Raw genomic sequence first — 20729 nt, 5'->3', positions numbered from 1 at the left:
CAAGAGCATGGAGTATATTTACACAAGGTTACTCACCTTGGTCATTATGTTCTGTCGACTAGATTTGAGGAGAATGAGTAGAACTTGAGGATGTGATCTTCGAGTAGTTACTCACCTTGGTCTCTATGATCTGTAGGACATGGTAGACTAGATTTGAGGAGAATGAGTAGAACTTGAGGATGTGGTCCTCAAGTAGTTACTCACCTTGGTCTCTATGTTCTGTAGGACATGATAGACTAGATTTGAGGAGAATGAGTAGAACTTGAGGATGTGGTCCTCAAGTAGTTACTCACCTTGGTCTCTATGTTCTGTAGGACATGGTAGACTAGATTTGAGGAGAATGAGTAGAACTTGAGGATGTGGTCCTCAAGTAGTTACTCACCTTGGTCTCTATGTTCTGTAGGACATGATAGACTAGATTTGAGGAGAATGAGTAGAACTTGAGGATGTGGTCCTCAAGTAGTTACTCACCTTGGTCTCTATGTTCTGTAGGACATGGTAGACTAGATTTGAGGAGAATGAGTAGAACTTGAGGATGTGGTCCTCAAGTAGTTACTCACCTTGGTCTCTATGTTCTGTAGGACATGGTAGACTAGATTTGAGGAGAATGAGTAGAACTTGAGGATGTGGTCCTCAAGTAGTTACTCACCTTGGTCTCTATGTTCTGTAGGACATGGTAGACTAGATTGGAGGAGAAACGAGTAGAACTTGAGGATGTGGTACTCCGTATCGTTGCTGCTAGCAGGAGGATAAAATCTCTGTAATTCCTGCTGGTATTCCTTGAGTTCCTGATCCTTCAAACCGACATCAGCTTCAGCAAAGATCATCGGGTAGCGTTTCCCTGATACAAAAGTAGTTTTATTTGGTCTAAATGCTGAGTAAAGCTTGAGGTATTGTCAAAAGTGTCTTGCCACTTTTATAATTTAAACAGAATTTTTAACCAGACAAGAGTTCCACGGAAGTGGATGTGTCGCCTGCACAGCATCACAAAAAATAGTTATTTACAGTTGTAAATACTGTCACTAATTAGGTGAAGTAATCAAATCCCGTAACTCTTGCAAATATTCTTGTATTTTGACCGTTATCGAACCCATCTAAGATCACATTGATATAAAGTAATATACCAAATTTGGTTGAAATTGGACAATAAATACTTAAGTTGTCAAGTGGAAGCCATGGTTCGACGATTTTAAGGTCCCGTAACTCTTCCAAATATTGACGAATTTTGACCAGTATTGAATCCATCTAAGATCTCATTGATATGAAGCAACATAACATATTTGCTTGAATTCGGACAATAAAGACTAAAGATATCGAGCGGAAACCATGGATTTTTCTGTTTTGACAATTTTTAAGTCCAGTAACTCTTGCAAATATTGACAGATTTTGACCATTATTGAACTCATCTGAGATCTCATTGATATAAAACATTTTATAAAATTTGGTTGAATTTGGACAATAAAAATTTAAGTTATGGAGTGGAAACCATGGATTTTTTTCTATTTTGATGATTTTAAAGTCCCGTTACTCTTGCAAATATTGACGGATTTTAACAATTATCAAACTCATCCAAGATCTCATTAATATAAAGCTATATATCAAATTTGGATGGAATCGGACAAGACAATAAATACTTAAGTTATCGCACATTAACCGTTTCCCAGACGCTGATACAGACGCCGACGCCGATATAGTGATACCTAAGTGTCGCCCTTGCGTTGCAGGCGACACAAAAACCATTTGTGTGCACTCATTTTGTGCCGAAAATACTGCAATCAAAGTGTACAAAATCAGATACTGTATATTACAATGTACACGAAAACATGTTGAAACTTCCCAGTGGGTAAAAAGTTCGTCTTCATAACCAATGGATTCATGTTGTACATAATGCAGCATTAATGTAAAACGGGTTTTCAAGATACCAAACGACTTTGATGATTTACTGTCAAATAGTCCCACCTTCCAGTAATAGTATTGTCACCAAAATCACGTCAAAATATTCAACCAGAAAGTGTGACTAAGAGACAGCAAATTATATGTTATTTGCATTGTTTTGGCATTTCAAAATAGACGTAATTTACCTGCTCCCTCCTGGAATTGAGTCTGTTTCACGCCTTTGAGCTTTTTCTGGATGATGCACTCCTCTCCGCGGTTGTGTGACTTGATGATACGTTCCACGCACCTGTGTATATGATCATGATCAAACACGATTTCCCAGACTCTAATCACCTCCGAGTAAATCCTGCCTCCTTGAACGGCAAGATTGTCACCATCTTCTTCCTCAACATTCAAACGTCGCTCAGCAGATTCACTCAGCCGTGGCGAAAAAGCAATGGCAAGTTCCCAGATTATCCTCCCTCCTTTGGACAGTTTGGCCTCAAACAGCCGTAGCGTCTCTGGCATTTTACTGGAAGTGACCGGCTTACACAGAGACCGTCTCCATTCCCCACTAGCCAGATGCTGGACCTTGCGGACAATCCTGGCTTTGAGTTCTGGGAGGACATGGTTGTCCCGGAGAGTCCGCCAGACGTCCGCTGTACACTCAACCTCCCACTCCAGATTGTCAAAGGCTTGAACATCAACCTGTGGATTGATTATCAGAACTTTGTAGCTATATTATACTGAGTAGCGCTTAAAATTGGCATCATCAACATTTTGCCATTTCTTATAAAGAGCATAATCACAAAGGTTTAATTTTGTGTTTCAATAATTCCTACAATTCATTGAAATATTGTTCTAAGGTATATATCAATCATAATTTTTGAATATTTCATTGGTATTTAGAGTTTAAAACTTGTAAATAGTGAAAATACCCTGAAGACAGATTTAAGCTCATCTGCTTCAAAGCCTGGAACAGTTCATTACAAACTTTTAGGGGTGAATGACTTAATGAATACCTCGTATGTCTCCTTTTCCTCCTCATCTTCCTCCTCCTCTGGTGAAGCCTCCCCATTGGTCGCTTCCTCTGCTACTCTCTCCTCCTCCTCAGCCTCAGCAGCATTCCCTGTTCCCATGACAACTGCCTGTTGTGGTGCTCCATCCAGGTTCTCTACCTGTCAATACAGTAATACTTGGTCAAAACCAGACGCCACTGGGACCAATACGTATAATCGGCCAGTATATAGACAAGTTCTAGATTATATGGGTTTTAATTAATAACTGCAATTAAAAAGGAAAATATCAAACTACCTGTCTAATCTGTTGTCACACCCATGGCCTTCAGTTTTGCTATGACATATTCCAGGAGTTGATATCATGACATTGATAGTAACCCCTTGGTTTTTTTAGAATGATAAAAATTGGACACAGCACAACAGACATGATGAAATAGGAAGGTACGGGACAAATATATAGGTAGTATTCCCTCCAATTTTGTGGTGAGATATAAAAAAAAATATGTATGGATTTTGATTTCCATTCACCAACATGACAACATAATGACTTTATGTATGCATTAATTGTCACTATGTCAATAATATAATTTGCAAAATTAGGTCACTGTGATCCACCTGAAAATCCACCTTCTTTATACACTAATCTGATTAATTTATAAGATACTGATCAAGAAAATTAAAAAATAAAAAAAAAATACATCAATTATCAATATTTTGGACCTCTACCTTAAGATCATCCTTCTTCACGGGTGATTTTATTCCCTTCTGACCTAATTTCCGTGACCTCCAACCCTCCTCCATTCTCGGTACTTTGGGGTTGAATATAGAGTAGGGGGTGTCCGGTAAGTTGAAAATCATTTCCTCAATCTTCTTTTTACTTGTATCACGGTGTGTGGACGACTTGGCAAATATCAACTTCTTGTCTTTACGTGTGAGTTTTTCCGCAGGTTCACAAACTAGGGCGGATTCACCCGATCTATCATATTGCAGGAGATCTTGCTCTTCGTCGATCACCATCTCCTCAGAAACCTTCGCACGTGGCTTCTTCGGCTTTTTAGACGCTGCTTTAGACTCTACTTCAACAGATGCCAGTCGGAAAAACTGTAGTCTGAAGATAGATGGATTGACCAATTATGAGGTTTTATGTATCTGCAGCTATTTACAGTAATATGTGACATATTTTGATACTCATGAATCATGAAAATTTTTTAATATCAGTGCAGCAGTTAAGATGTGTACATGGGTAAAATACTCTTTGAAAACCTGTCAATTACCCCTAAAAGTTCTATGAACGTGTACAAATTACCCCTACAATACATGTTATTACTCAACCCAACTAGTATGAGTGCTTACATCTAGAAGTAAAATCAGAAACAATTAAGTAAAATAAGGTTAATTCCAGTTATTTTTAAGAGTCAACATAATCTGTGCCCTTGATATTTGCACAATTCGCTAGCTTATCATCAATTACTTTACACGATACCCACGTAACTTTTATCAAAATATTTCTATTAAGTTTTAGGTTCGCACAGAAGTCAACGTTGTACCCGTCTCTTTCAAAAGTGTGAGTACAATTACCCGTCCCACAAAAAATTATCTGGAGCACTGTAATTTCTTATTCAACATCAAAAGTTACCGAAATTTTGAGAAGTGCAATCTTAACAATGCATAAGTTATAACTTTATGAGTACAAATAAGAAGTGAAAAAAAATGTACTGCCTAAAATCGTTACAACTACATCTACATTGCGTTGAAATGAGACCATGAAGCCAAGGTGTGGTCTACAATTTAATTTCACATTTTTAAAATAATATTTGTAATTGTAATGTGATTTTTACAGGTATGTTTCCATCAAAACATACATAAGGCATGAAAATTTTACAGTGAATAAATTCTGTGTTGTAACTAATGTTTATAAGGCATCATACATGTCTGGAATGATTTTCACAGATTAATTTATCGAACCTTATGATTTTTGATAGATTACTTCAGAAAATATAACATCAAATTTTTGCTAAGTTATGGTACAGTAACTTAAACATTGAAATTATGTAGCCTGAGCAAAATATAACATCTTCAGCTAAATTCCAAACCTTCATCAGAAACTTCACTTTATACTATAAGAACTACAACCGGTATATTAACTACATTATACATTTATTGCCCTGACGGTAGGGAGACATGACAGTTTGTTGGGCTAACATTAAATCAGAAGTTAGACCTACCATATCTTTCAGCCAAAATCAACTCCCTTTAGCATGTTACATTATATAAACATTCCATCAAGTGTAATTGTGTCTTTTATCATAAGAATACTACTACTTTCCTCGGTGAAAGGCAGACGAATGAGTCATCTGCCATCCATTTTGTTTGTTACCTCGGAGAGTTCCGTTACACAAACGACAAGTCTTGCTAAACATACCAGGGGCTCCGCGTGGGGGAAACATGATTTTTGAACATGGCATTCAGAGGGAAACACAATGTTTTGTCGCCCTTACACGTGACGTCTCAACCAATCGGCGACTGTGATTAATCGATGAGGTATAATAATAATCGTTGTTAACTTGAACCGTGTAATTTTTTCAAAGGCTTCTTCTATTCTACGTATCATGGAGGTTATTTAAAGATATATTTGATATAGAAAGTGATACAGTACTCGACCCAATAGGTACCCCTTGTTTCGTCCATACCCTATGGTCGTTGGTGCTTTTGTGTCAAATAAGGTTTTTTCATCTTTGACTTTATATTTACCATTCCTTCTAATACAGTGATTCAATATGTCTTAGCTTCAGATTGATTGGACCTCTTAACCGTAACTTATTGGACCTCCTTAACCGTAACTTATTGGACCTCCTTAACCGTAACTTATTGGACCTCCTTAACCGTAACTTATTGGACCTCCTTGACCGTAATTCATGTCTTAACTTTTGATTTATCATACCTCTTATACTAAAATTCACCTTCAGTCTTAGGACTTTCTGTACCTCCTATATACTGTAAGCCATGTCTTACTTTTACGACTTATCATACCTTCGGTCATTCTTTTTGTTAATGAGATAATCCTTCGGCAGCTTTTCTTCATTATTGTAGATTAACGCCGATACTTTCTTCTCACACAACAGCTCCGTAGCCTTTTGGGTGGTGCTGTTATATTTCATCTTGGCCACAAGATGGAACAGGCCGTCACCGTTAACATCACGTTGATTGGGGTCCAAGTTAGCAAACTTCTCTGGGTCACTCTTGAATTTATCCAAAAGGATGTTAAAGATGGCAAAATTACCTACAAATGCAGAAAACAGTACTTATTTTCCCAACAGAGAAGTTATATAATTACATGGTTGCGTTTATGTTGTCCCCATATCATTTTTAACTGCATTAGAAAATCAAAGGCACCAAATTTTTTACCAGAAAGTTCATTCCAATTATTCAAGGGGATGCTGCAAACCCTGAATTACACCTTAATCCAATAACTTTCAGCAACAAGAGTACATGTCCTGAGAAATCTTAATACTTCAGATTTGATCACAGTGGACAAAATGTCCTGATATATTTTACTACGAAACTCCAGTGAGGTAGTTGCAATTTAAGGTACTGCCATAAGCCGTTGATTTTTCAAAATTTCAATGTTATAAGAATGCAACACGAATATAAACAATTTTTCCTGACTACAACAAAATTGGGCAGGTCAACAGCCTCATCCATCATTTGTAACCATCAGTATAAAATTTGATTGAATTTTATTTGTGCCTCTTTATTGTCGATATTAATACTATAACACCTTGATATACCTGTCTAATTACGACTGTAACAAAAATGACAGCCATTCAAAAATCCAATATGGTGACCAATTAGACCAAAAATAACAGGATCGAGGGTTGCGTGTTGTCTGCAAATAAGACAACACACACACACACACACACCCTCACACACACACACACACACACACACACACACACACACACACACACACACACACACACACACACACACACACACACACACACACACACACACACACACACACACACACACACACACACACACACACACACACACACACACCAAACACACACACATACCACTTTTGACCTTTATATCTTCTCCGAATGGTGGGGTTTTAGTTTGGATGAAATATGGTTGTAATTTCAAGGCAAGGCAAAACTGGCAATGAATCTGATTTATTGCTACCTTTGTCTCTTTCCAAGGCGATGGACATGGCAGCATGCATCGGTGTATCTCCAGGCTGTAGAGACAAGTACACAGGGTTGGCTCCTCTGTCAAACAGGGTACACAGTAGTTTAAAATGTTCTTCTTGGATTGCAGCCAAAACGCACATCTTCCCTTCTGTAAGTAAAATGGACCAGGTTTTACCTGTTAAACTTCAATAAAAAGATGTTCAAACCATCAGTAAATAATATTTCAAGTAAAACACTTCATGGCAACCAATAAAGGTATCATCAAGACCCAACACATGTAATGTTATCTTCATTTCCCCATTACATTTCTACAATAGACATGAAAAATGTCATGATTTTGTTACTTCAAACAAGATTCCACTTCATCAACAGAGAAGGTGGAAATAGCAAACTGTCTTCTTCAGAAAAGCATTTTGTTCCATTTGCCTGCAAGTCGTTCTGCCATTTTGACATCTTAATAGTCTAGTGCAAACTGTGAAGATGTCACAATAGATTCACATTCAATATCATGCCACTTTAATAGTGCAAGCAACCTTCTGCACTATCGCATCATAGTACCCATGTGTGTAGGTAATCTGAAGTCAGCGTAATGCAATGTACGTACTAATATATTCTGTATTTACCATTTTCCATGACAGCCCCACTCTCCAGCATGTTGTCTATGAGCTGAGCCAGAAGGTCGTCTTGCTTGAGAAAGGATGGATGGCGAATCACTCGGGAAATGCTGATATTTTTTGCAAAGTCTCTTAAAGATAAATCTCCGTGGTATTTACGATTCTCTCGAACCATGATGTCAACTTGCCGCCATTTTTCTTCCTTTGCCAATCCATCAATGATTTTCTGATAAATATCCACTGGAATTCTTGCCAGGTTTTCTGGTATCTCTGCACATGGAATTAAAATATTTTTTTTTTATTATTCTTACAACCATTGCATTGGATTTTAACAATTTTCATTATTTTTAACAACCATTGAATTTTTATTCAATGCAGCAAGTGATGGTGTTTCCAAAGTAAAGCCCATCGGAATTTCACACCTGAATTTAATGCAATTTTTGCACAGCTAGGTTCATTTATAAAGATGCTGTACATTTAGATCCATTTAAAAGAACATGCAAGCATGCAACAAGTGTTTGTCTCAAACTTAAATTTATGAGTATACTATTTTAATTACCAGGGTTAAAGTTCATACTGTTTGAGTCAAATTTATCAGGGTTGAAGGTCAAGCTTTTGGAGTCAAGGGTTGAAGGTCAAGCTTTTGGAGTCAAGGGTTGAAGGTCAAGCTTTTGGAGTCAAGAGTTGAAGGTCAAGCTTTTGGAGTCAATGGTTGAAGGTAAAAGTTGTTTGAGTCTAACTTTCTGAGTTAAAGGTTATATTATTAGGGCCAAACTTACCAGCATCATAGATCATGCTGTTTTAATCAAATTTATCAGAGTTTAAGATCGTGATTGCTTGAGTCAAGGGTTGAAGGTCAAGCTGTTTGAGTCAAACTTACCAGGGTTAAAGGTCGTACTGAGACTTTTCGTGACCAGTTCCAGAGCCTCGTTTACCAGTTTATGGTGTTGATTGCTACTGTTATTTTTGTGTTTCTTCCTGATCACTTTAGCCAGCGCAATGTATGCCTTCACAGTACGTTTGAGCCTCAAATGTTCCTTTCCTTCATTCATGCACTGGTTACAGTATTCACATGGATCGGAGTATGCAGGCTCTGGACGAAATGCCTTGGGCTTTGATTGTTTCTGCTGAAAATTTAATATATCTGTATGTTTACCATTCTCAGAGTATTTATAATTTCAATGAATCAATAATCAGATAATAATTAGTTATAAGGAAAACATACATCTCTACATGTAAATAGAGGAGATGAAAGCTACAGTTAATGTTAAAACTAGAACTGTCGCCAGACTGGACAATACCTCCAATAATAGGGGGCCAAAAGAGAACCCTATATAGTTTATTCAACTCCCTTTCATTTCAGGGTCTTCAGGGATGAATATAAGAACTCAAATGTGTCTTCAGGGGTAAATCTAAGAACTCAAATGTGTCTTCAGTTGTGAATCTAAGAACTCTAATGTGTCTTCAGGGATGAATATAAGAACTCAAATGTGTCTTCAGGGTTGAATATAAGAACTTAAATATGTCTTCAGGGATGAATATAAGAACTCAAATGTGTCTTGAGAGATGAATCTAAGAACTCAAATGTGTCTTCAGGGGTGAATCTAAGAACTCTAATGTGTTTTCAGGGTTGAATATATCAACTTAAATATGTCTTCAGGGGTAAATCTAAGAACTCAAATGTGTCTTCAGGGTTGAGTATATCAACTTAAATATGTCTTCAGGGGTAAATCTAAGAACTCTAATGTGTTTCAGGGTTGAATATATCAACTCAAATGTGTCTTGAGGGATGAATCTAAGAACTCAAATATGTCTTCAGGGTTGAATATAAGAATTCAAATGTGTCTTCAGGGTGAATATAAGAGCTCAAATGTGTCTTCAGGGGTGAATCTAAGAACTCAAATGTGTCTTCAGGATTGAATATAACAACTTAAATATGTCTTCAGGGATGAATATAAGAACTCAAATGTGTCTTGAGGGATGAATCTAAGAACTCAAATATGTCTTCAGGGTTGAATATAAGAATTCAAATGTGTCTTCAGGGTGAATCTAAGAACTCAAATGTGTCTTCAGGGGTGAATCTAAGAACTCAAATATGTCTTGAGGGATGAATCTAAGAACTCAAATAAAATAAATGTGTCTTCAGGGTGAATATAAGAACTCAAATGTGTCTTCAGGGTTGAATATAAGAACTTAAATGTGTCTTCAGGGGTGAATATAAGAACTCAAATGTGTCTTCAGGGTTGAATATAAGAACTTAAATGTGACTTCAGGGATGAATATAAGAACTCAAATGTGTCTTCAGGGTTGAATATAAGAACCCCCCTAATATATACCTGTTGTTGTCTTTGCCGTCTTTCTCTCTCCTGCTGTGTAAGCTTTTCCTGTCTTTCTTTCTCCTGCTGTTCAAGCTTTTCCTGTTTTTCCTTTTTCAGCTGCTGCTCAAGTTTCTGTTGTTCCTGTCTCTTCTTTGCCAGTTTTTCTTGTTGAGCTTCTGCTGGAGCGCATTCGACTGTGCGGTATGCTGCATTTTTATCTGTCTGTTCATTGCTGAAATAGGAATACATTAATTTGCCATTAAATAAAGCTATATAAGGTTGTTTTCTCTGCAATTTCAAATGCTTTGCATCTTTTCATTTGTCTGTTCATTGCTGACAATAATCATATCAAAATCTCTTCATTGTTAAAATACATAATCTTTGTCATTAGATAAAGCTATATAAGGTTGTTTTCTCTGCAATTTCAAATGCTTTGCATGTTTTCATTTGTCTGTTCATTGCTGACATAATCATATCAAAATCTCTTCATTGCTGGAATACATTAATCTTTGTCATTAGATAAAGCTAAATAAGGTTGGTTTCTCTGTAATTTCAAATGCTTTGCATGAATTTTAAATATCAAAGGAAACCTAAACTAAGAAATTTAATAAGCTGTTTACAGTAGGAAACAAGAAGATAAACTAACACAAAGAAATAAAACAAGAGCTTTTTGAGAACAGCAAAGTTCTCCTTCGACAGCCATAGAAAGGATCTAAGAGCTAATCATGAAAGTACATGTTAACCCATTTGGCCGCTTAAAATTCTTAGATTCCTGTGTTTTACCCTTATAATGAATGCCCATTGCCATAACATATAAATCCTAAGCCGCTATAACAAGGCAGAAATCAATGTCAGTTGTAAAGTAAAATACAAATTGGCACCTTAGGTTTAACAAAATTCTTAATATTCTAGTTTTTCATCATTAAAAATATTTTTTATGTTTTAATGATCTAAGACATAAATGTGTCTTACAGGGTTCACATAATCTTTTTAGAACTCAAACACACAAACACTTCAGGGTATGAATTGTAAACTCAAATTGTCTTTAAGGGTTGAAAATCAAAAAACTTAATTTTCAAATGGTTTCTATAAGAATCAAAGGTTTCAAGGGTTAAATAATGCATGCTAACTCTCTCTTTATCGTGTCTTCAAAACACAACACTCAAATCTAAGATAATATTGGGTCAAAGACAGTGTTTTCAGACAAATAAAAATTGTCTTTAGGACAAGGAAAAGAATCTAAAGGAGGGTAGGGACACTATAATAGTTGTATATAAGAACTCAAATTGTTTCATTTCAGGGTTAATAAGAACTTTAATATGTGCTGAAAATCGAAGAACAAAAATGTGTCAATTCAGGGTTGAATAAAAAAGAACTGTAAAATGTTAGTTCAGTGTATTTATACATTAAATAAGTATTATAAAGAACTCAAAATGTGTCTTGTTGAAATATAAGAACTTCAATTGTGTCTTCTAGGGTGAATCTAAGAACTCAAATGTGTCTTCAGGGGTGAAGCTAGACTCAAATCTGTCTTGAGGGATGAATCTAAGAAATAAATCAGTGATGATATAAGAACTCAATGTGTCTTCAGGATGTCTTCAAATGTTTTAAAGTTCAATGTTCATAAAGAACTAAATGTTTCCCATTCATTGGTGTTCTATATATGAAATGTTGAATTTACCTCTGTCCTTTCTGGAGGGTAAAATTTTTGAATGGACTTTTTAGGAAGTTTCAAGGTTTTGATATAAACTCAAATGTGTCTTTACATAGGGATGAATTTAAGAATCAAAGATGTGTCTTTGAATATAAGTGGGCCAGCTCAGAGTTTATTGGGGATCTTTCACTCTTCAATAAAAAGGGTAAAGTGTCAGGGTTCATAAGTCAAATGTGTCAGGGTGAATCATTTGAGATAAACTGAGACTGAAATACTTAAAACATCAAATGTGTGTCCAGGGAAGTTGATAATTACCACAATGTTTCAGGTGTTTGAATATGTTGTTTCAACATCAATTTGAAAACCTCCATTTTTGTGAAACAGATCTTTCAAAGATCAATTAAAACCAATAATGATTTTTACTTCAGTTTTGTTTCGGTCTTAAAACCTGAATGTTCCCTTTTTCCTTCATCAAATTGTGTCTGTGAATATTTAAGGAACTCAAATGTGTCTGCATGTTCACATAAGAATCTCAAATGTGTCTTCAGGGTGAATCTAAGAACTCAAATATGTCTTGAGGGATGAATCTAAGAACTAAAAATGTCTTCAGGGATGAATGAATCTTAGTGTCTTCAAGAACTCAAATGTGTCTTCAGGGTGAATATAAGAGCTTAATATGTGTCTTCAGGGGTGAATCTAAGAACTCAAAATGTGTCTTCAGGGTTGAATATAAGAACTTAAATGTGACTTCAGGGGTGAATATAAGAACTCAAATGTGTCTTCAGGGGTGAATATTTTATATCTAGCACCCCCCCTAATATATACCTGTTGTTGTCTTTGCCGTCTTTCTCTCTCCTGCTGTGTAAGCTTTTCCTGTCTTTCTTTCTCCTGCTGTTCAAGCTTTTCCTGTTTTTCCTTTTTCAGCTGCTGCTCAAGTTTCTGTTGTTCCTGTCTCTTCTTTGCCAGTTTTTCTTGTTGAGCCTTCTGCTGGAGCGCATTCGACTGTGCGGTATGCTGCATTTTTATCTGTCTGTTCATTGCTGAAATAGGAATACATTAATTTGCCATTAAATAAAGCTATATAAGGTTGTTTTCTCTGCAATTTCAAATGCTTTGCATCTTTTCATTTGTCTGTTCATTGCTGACATAATCATATCAAAATCTCTTCATTGTTAGAATACATAATCTTTGTCATTAGATAAAGCTAAACAAGTTTGGTTTCTCTTTGATTTCAAATGCTTTGCATGTTTCCATATGTCTGTTCATTGCTGACATAATCATATCAAAATCTCTTCATTGCTGGAATACATTAATCTTTGTCATTAGATAAAGCTAAATAAGGTTGGTTTCTCTGTGATTTCAAATGCTTTGCATGAATGTTAAATATCAAAGGAAACCCAAACTAAGAAATTTAATAAGCTGTTTACAGTAGGAAACAAGAAGATAAACCAACACAAAGAAATAAAACAAGAGCTTTTTGAGAACAGCAAAGTTCTCCTTCGACAGCCATAGAAAGGATCTAAGAGCTAATCATGAAAGTACATGTTAACCCATTTGGCCGCTTAAAATTCTTAGATTCCTGTGTTTTACCCTTATAATGAATGCCCATTGCCATAACATATAAATCCTAAGCCACTATAACAAGGCAGAAATCAATGTCAATTGTAAAGTAAAATACAAATTGGCACCTTAGGTTTAACAAAATTCTCAATATTCTAGTTTTTCATCCTTAAAATATTTTTTCAAACCAAAACCAAGACTGACAATCCTATACTGATGTAGAAATCAATATCAGTTGTTACAGATATCCATTTTTCAACACTTGCACCAAAACCTTAACCTGATAATATCAACCCATTAGACCTCTTGAAATTCTCAAAATCCAGTATTTTCTTCCTTAAAATGATTGTTCATACACATCAAAGAAATGAAATAAGTCAATTTACGGTAAAAAAGATAAACCTACACTCCTCCGCCTTCATGAACTCAAACATGATCCCCATCAGCTGGTTTTCCCCTTTAGGTACGTATTCTATCGCCAATCTCCCCTCGTTGTTCTTCAGTAGTGAACTGACGTTAGCATCTAACAGCTCCATGACCACTTTCACACGTAGCAGTGGAGAGGCGCGTGAATCTCGTGTTGCTACGTGAAGCGCAGTGTTACCGTGGTTATCCAGCAGGTCTTGTTCGTCCGATGGTATAACGATCGTGTGAAGAACAAACGGTAACAGTTCCATCACACCTGTGTCAACACATCATGTTTTCAAAATTCTTTAAACAAATTCTCAGTTAGTCATATACAGTAAACCAATATTCTTTATTGTGCAATTTAATTTTGAGACCAAAATATTAATTTGCAAAAGTTTATCTCCGCTAATGAATATCTACTTCTTTTACATTGATAAGAATTTCCATTCAATGTTTAATTCCGCAAATGTAATCTTCGCGAACTTGTTATGAAATGAAAATAGCGAAAATTAGTAGCCGCGAAAGACCTGTGGTTACTTTATGAACCTTGAGAGTTTAAACTACAGTATATACGTTCTATTATTCACAAAGAATTAAATTTCACTATACATGTATCTGCAGTCAAGATAATTTACGCAAACTTAAAAACCCACCAGTACAGTGGAAAGATTGACTAGAATGATAACCTATATTAGGGTATTAATGTTCAAACGTGCAAAAATTCTACCCGTGAATATTATCAAATACAAGGTGTGTTTCCTGCAAAATTAGATAATACTATATAATACTATATATAATGTATAACATCTAAATAAGTATTACTCTACATTATCACATGTGGTATTGATCAGCTTAAACTGTGACAGCTATAAGTAACTGTTTTTACGTAACGTTTTTGTAGCTTTTTGGCTATATATGTCAGTAACAGAATTTTTCAATGTTTTCAAAATTTTGAGGGTCATAGATGTGAGTGCTAAAAGTTTCACATCAAAAAATCTTTTGTTGTTGTTTTGTTAATCTTGGTATTTTTATTGGTATACTTTTATAACCATACCACATTTACATAAATTTGTTAAAATAAATTTTCCAATTCACATAAAAAGTTCCAATCAAAATTTAATTTACCTATTTATGTAATAAATTGCGAAATTTTTGTTTAGTTATATCTACCTGATGCTAGTGTCATTTTGACCACTGCATGAATGTACCGGTCACCAGCCTGGACGGACAGAGTGTTGTGGTCACAACCACACGCCAAAAATAGCTCCACCATCTCCAGTAACCACTCATCTGTTGCTAGGCGACTGAGGCTACACAATGGTCGAAGGTCAACTTTGATTCTAAAGGGAGGGAACTCCTCTTGTGTAGACATGTTGAGCTGTTTGAAGGCCACAAATGCTGCGTTGTTCTGGTTTCTACACACGAGGTCATAGGAAACTCTGGCCCACACCCCACAGGAGACTTTCTGTAACCCTGCAATCTGTTGATTATCTGTGCAAAACATAACAATGCATTTTATTTAAGAGGGATCTTGACAACCCTTCACATATAGATCTTCATCAGTCAACTCTGTCCCTCATTCCACAGACATTTGTAACCTGTTTTTTTTAAATACAATATTTTTAATAACTTGTCAAAACTAGCCCTTGTCTTATCCTGATCTCTGTGTATTCCAGCAAACTGAAAGACATTTTCCTTCTATTGTTATTTTTTGTTGTGTAATCCGGAAACTTGGCTATACTGGTCACCTAAAGCGGCTTCAGTGACATCTGATATAGACAAGTTATAATGTATGTTTATAAGAATGAATTTAATATAAGGGGGAACTTGACACTCCACATTATTAGATCTATTCTATATCTACTCCTGTCACTTACATCTGAATTCAAAAGAAAGACATACATCTCAATTTATCAAGCTTGGCGTAACGGACGGTAAATTTCATCTACAATTGTCACTTACATCTGAAATTTATCAAGCTTGGCGTAACGGAAACTCATAGTACAATCTTGTCACTTACATCTGAATTTATCAAGCTTAGCGTAACGGACGGTAAATTTCATCTACAACTTGTCACTTACATCTCAATTTATCATGCTTGGCGTAACTGGACGGTAAAATTCATAGATCTACATCTTGTCACTTACATCTGAATTTATCAAGCTTAGCGTAATGGACGGTAAAATTTCATCTACAACTTGTCACTTACATCTCAATTTATCAAGCTTAGCGTAACGGACGGTAAATTTCATCTACAACTTGTCACTTACATCTGAATTTATCAAGCTTGGCGTAATGGACGGTAAATTTCATCTACATCTTGTCACTTACATCTGAATTTATCAAGCTTGGCGTAACGGACGATAAAATTCATAGATCTACATCTTGTCACTTACATCTGAATTTATCAAGCTTGGCGTAACGGACGGTAAAATTCATAGATCTACATCTTGTCACTTACATCTGAATTTATCAAGCTTGGCGTAACGGATGATAAAATTCATAGATATCATCTTGTCACTTACATCTCAATTTATCAAGCTTGGCGTACCGGTCGGTAAAATTCATAGATCTAACATCTTGTCACTTACATCTGAATTTATCAAGCTTGGCGTAACGGACGATAAAATTCATAGATCTACATCTTGTCACTTACATCTGAATTTATCAAGCTTGGCGTACTGGACGGTAAAATTCATAGATCTACATCTTGTCACTTACATCTGAATTTATCAAGCTTGGCGTAACGGACGGTAAAAATTCATAGATCTACATCTTGTCACTTACATCTGAATTTATCAAGCTTGGCGTAACGGACGATAAAATTCATAGATCTCATCTTGTCACTTACATCTGAATTTATCAAGCTTGCGTAACGGACGATAAAATTCATAGATCTACATCTTGTCACTTACATCTGAATTTATCTAGCTTGGCGTACTGGACGGTAAAAATTCATAGATCTACATCTTGTCACTTTACATCTGAATTTTAATTTAGCTTGCATATAACTTGGACGGTAAAATTCATAGATCTACATCTTGTCACTTACATCTGAATTTATCAAGCTTGGCGTAACGGACGGTAAAATTCATAGATCTACATCTTGTCACTTGAATTTATCAAGTCGATGGTAATTTATCTAACAAGCTTGTCACTTACATCTGAATTTATCAAGCTTGGCGTAAAAATTCATAGATCTACATCTTGTCACTTACATCTGAATTTATCAAGCTTGGCGTACTGGACGGTAAAATTCATAGATCTACATCTTGTCACTTACATCTGAATTTATCAAGCTTGCGTAACGGGACGGTAAAATTCATAGATCTACATCTGTCACTTACATCTGAATTTATCAAGCTTGGCGTAACTGGACGATAAAATTCATAGATCTACATCTTGTCACTTTACATCTGAATTTATCAAGCTTGGCGTAACGGACGATAAAATTCATAGATCTACATCTTGTCACTTACATCTGAATTTATCTAGCTTGGCGTAACTGGACGATAAAATTCATAGATCTACATCTTGTCACTTACATCTGAATTTATCAAGCTTGGCGTAACGGACGGTAAAATTCATAGATCTACATCTTGTCACTTACATCTGAATTTATCAAGCTTGGCGTAACGGACGATAAAATTCATAGATCTACATCTTGTCACTTACATCTGAATTTATCAAGCTTGGCGTAACGGACGGTAAAATTCATAGATCTACATCTTGTCACTTACATCTGAATTTATCAAGCTTGGCGTAATGGACGATAAAATTCATAGATCTACATCTTGTCACTTACATCTGAATTTATCTAGCTTGGCATACGGACGGTAAAATTCATAGATCTACATCTTGTCACTTACATCTGAATTTATCCAAGCTTGGCGTACTGGACGGTAAAATTCATAGATCTACATCTTGTCACTTACATCTGAATTTATCAAGCTTGGCGTAACGGACGGTAAAATTCATAGATCTACATCTTGTCACTTACATCTGAATTTATCAAGCTTGGCGTACTGGACGGTAAAATTCATAGATCTACATCTTGTCACTTACATCTGAATTTATCCAGCTTGGCGTAACTGGACGGTAAAATTCATAGATCTACATCTTGTCTTACATCTTATCAGCTTGGCGTACCGGACGATAAAATTCATAGATCTACATCTCATCTGAATTTATCCAATTTATCCAGCGGTAAAATTCATAGATCTACATCTTGTCACTTACATCTGAATTTATCAAGCTTGGCGTAACGGACGGTAAAATTCATAAGATCTACATCTTGTCACTTACATCTGAATTTATCCAGCTTAGCGTAATGGACGGTAAAATTCATAGATCTACAACTTGTCACTTACATCTGAATTTATCAAGCTTGGCGTACTGGATGGCTAGCTCTGCCAGTACTTCTCTGCCTACAGACTCGGACTCCTTGGACGTTAGAGACGAGTAGGCATTGACCAGGGCCTTCACAGCCTGGTCTTTACGTTCAAGTGCTCCCAAAGCCTTTCCGACCCGGAGATGGGCCTAAAGTACAAAAGTTTATACAGTAAAATATAATTATAACGAACCTTTAAGGACCAATGGAATCGGTATAAGCATAGTTTATTACCGTATACAAATATTACAAATATATTAGGAACATTGATGGGGAAAGAAAATTACTACGTTATATAACCATGAATTATTTGTAAGCACATTTGATATATACATAATTTACTGTATATAACATATAGTTAAGTAAAAACGGAAATAAAGATCTTAAGATCAAGAACCAAATAAATATTTCAATTTTTTTCATATGTAAATTTTATTCAATTCGGATTCAAGTTTTCATAAAAGAAAGAAAATATTTTCATTTTTTTTTATTACTTTTTCATTTGTAAAAGAAAATGAACTATCAAATTTTACTTAATGACACTTTTTTGGAAAAGAATGTTAAGATATTTCATCCATAACTGCCAAACCTAAACAAGTTATTTTTTCTTCTGAGTTCTTCTTCATGTTTAACGACCTTTAAGAGCCCTACCTTGTACCAGTGTCCGTCATTGGACACGCCGTCCATGGCGTCTTCGAGAGATTTCTGGAACTGACCAAGTCGAAGGTGACATTCTGCCCTGTTGCCGTACAACTTACACAAGTCACAGTTTTCTGTCGGGGGAGTCGCTTTGATCGCCTGTAACATACATGTACTAAAATCAACTAGAACTGTCACCAGAGTGGACTCTCTGTCGGGGGAGTCACTTTGATCGCCTGTAACATACATGTACTAAAATCAACTAGAACTGTCACCAGAGTGGACTCTCTGTCGGGGGAGTCGCTTTGATCGCCTGTAACATACATGTACTAAAATCAACTAGAACTGTCACCAGAGTGGAACTCTCTATCGGGAAGTCGCATTTGATCTCCTGTAACATAATGTACTAAAAATCAACCTCCAACTGTCACCCAGAGTGGACTCTCTGTCGGGGGAGTCACTTTGATCGCCTGTAACATACATGTACTAAAATCAACTAGAACTGTCACCAGAGTGGACTCTCGCCTGTCGGGTCACATACTCTCTGGAGTCCTAAACAATCCAACTTGATCGCCTGTAAACATACATGTAGTGGACTAAAATCAAGAGGTACTCATTCACTTTGAACGCACCTGTAACATACTATGTACTAAAAACAACACCAACTGTCCCCAGAAGTTGACTCACTGTCGAAGGGTAGTCACTTTGAATCACCTGTAACATACATGTACACAAAATCAACTAGAACTGTCACCAGAGTGGACTCTCCTGTCGGGGGAGTTCACTTTGATCAACCTGTAACATACATGTACTAAAAAATCAACTCCAACTGTCCCTAGAGTGGAGATTCTAAGGTATGGGGAGTCACTTTGATCGCCTGTAAACAAAAAATGTACTAAAATTCAATCTCAGAACTGTCCCCTAGAATGGACTCACTGACGTGGGATGACACTTTGATCGCGACTGTAACATACAATGTAACTAAAATCCAATAGAACATGTTACTAGAGTGGACTCTCTAGACGGGGGAGTCACTTTGATCACCTGAAACATACATGTACCAAAAATCAACTAGAACATGTCACCAGAGTGGACACCTCGTCCTGGGGATCGCTTGAACGCCTTAAACATATACCTGTTCTAAAATCAACTGAAACTGTCCTAAGTTGTAACTCTCTGTCGGGGTGATCATTTGATGTAACATACAATGTACTAAAATCAACTAGAACTGTCACCAGAGTGGACTCCTCTGTCGGGTGGAGTCACTTTGATCACCTGTAACATACATGTAATAAAATCAACTAGAACTGTCCCCCAGAGTGGACTCTCTCTGTCGGGGGAGTCACTTTGATCACCTGTAACATACATGTAATAAAAATCAACTAGAACTGTCACCCAAACAGGACCTCTCTGTCGGGGTGAGTCACTTTGAATCACCTGTAACATACATGTACTAAAAACAACTCCAACTGTCCCCCCAAGTGGACTCCTCTGTCCGGGGGAGTATCACTTGATCACCTGTAACATACATGTAATAAAATCAACTAGAACTGTCCCCTAGAGTGAACAACCAATTTTGTTTAATAAACTCGCATTAATAAGAACACATTGCAGAACCCTATATAATTTACTCAACTCCTCTTTATGTCATGGTTCTGTGTACCAAATTTTATCAAAATCTGTCAAGGTAGTTTTAGGAGGAGTTTGCCAGACAAAGTTGTGTCTACAGATTATAGACGACCGACAGTGTACCCGGGCCCTCTTAACTTCAATTGTCCTGGGACATATAATTTTCAACAGCATAAATCCAATCATTGAAATAAAGAGATGCATTATACAAGCAAGATACAAAAAAACTTTACACTATTAAAATCCAAGATGGCAGGCCTGAACGGCCATCTGTTAACTCTGATCGGATCTGAAAATACAATATATGCACAACTACAGCCCAAGGGGAACGCTGCACATGCAATTTGACACAGATCCCTTCAGTACTTTTCTGAGAAAATAGCAGTAACAAACTTTAACTGTCAAAAATCCAATATGATGGCGTCCT

General features: G+C 36.3%; 1 protein-coding gene across 1 annotated transcript in view; it reads right to left on the bottom strand.

Moving 5' to 3' along the window:
* LOC138308597 (TPR and ankyrin repeat-containing protein 1-like) overlaps positions 1-20729 on the bottom strand; it is a 150651-nt gene that overhangs the window by 103949 nt on the left and 25973 nt on the right. The window contains 16 exon segments of the mRNA XM_069249642.1: positions 561-626; positions 717-841; positions 2082-2583; positions 2898-3053; positions 3621-4002; positions 5925-6174; positions 7083-7238; positions 7714-7974; positions 8585-8831; positions 10041-10254; positions 12100-12158; positions 12502-12716; positions 13643-13918; positions 14815-15135; positions 18015-18183; positions 18686-18832. Coding sequence (XP_069105743.1) covers positions 561-626; positions 717-841; positions 2082-2583; positions 2898-3053; positions 3621-4002; positions 5925-6174; positions 7083-7238; positions 7714-7974; positions 8585-8831; positions 10041-10254; positions 12100-12158; positions 12502-12716; positions 13643-13918; positions 14815-15135; positions 18015-18183; positions 18686-18832 — 3546 coding nt within the window.

Source organism: Argopecten irradians, chromosome 15, assembly GCF_041381155.1.
Source record: "Argopecten irradians isolate NY chromosome 15, Ai_NY, whole genome shotgun sequence".
NCBI lineage: Eukaryota > Metazoa > Mollusca > Bivalvia > Pectinida > Pectinidae > Argopecten > Argopecten irradians.
Note: the sequence above shows the minus strand (reverse complement) of the source record. Positions and strands in the feature narration are given on the sequence as shown.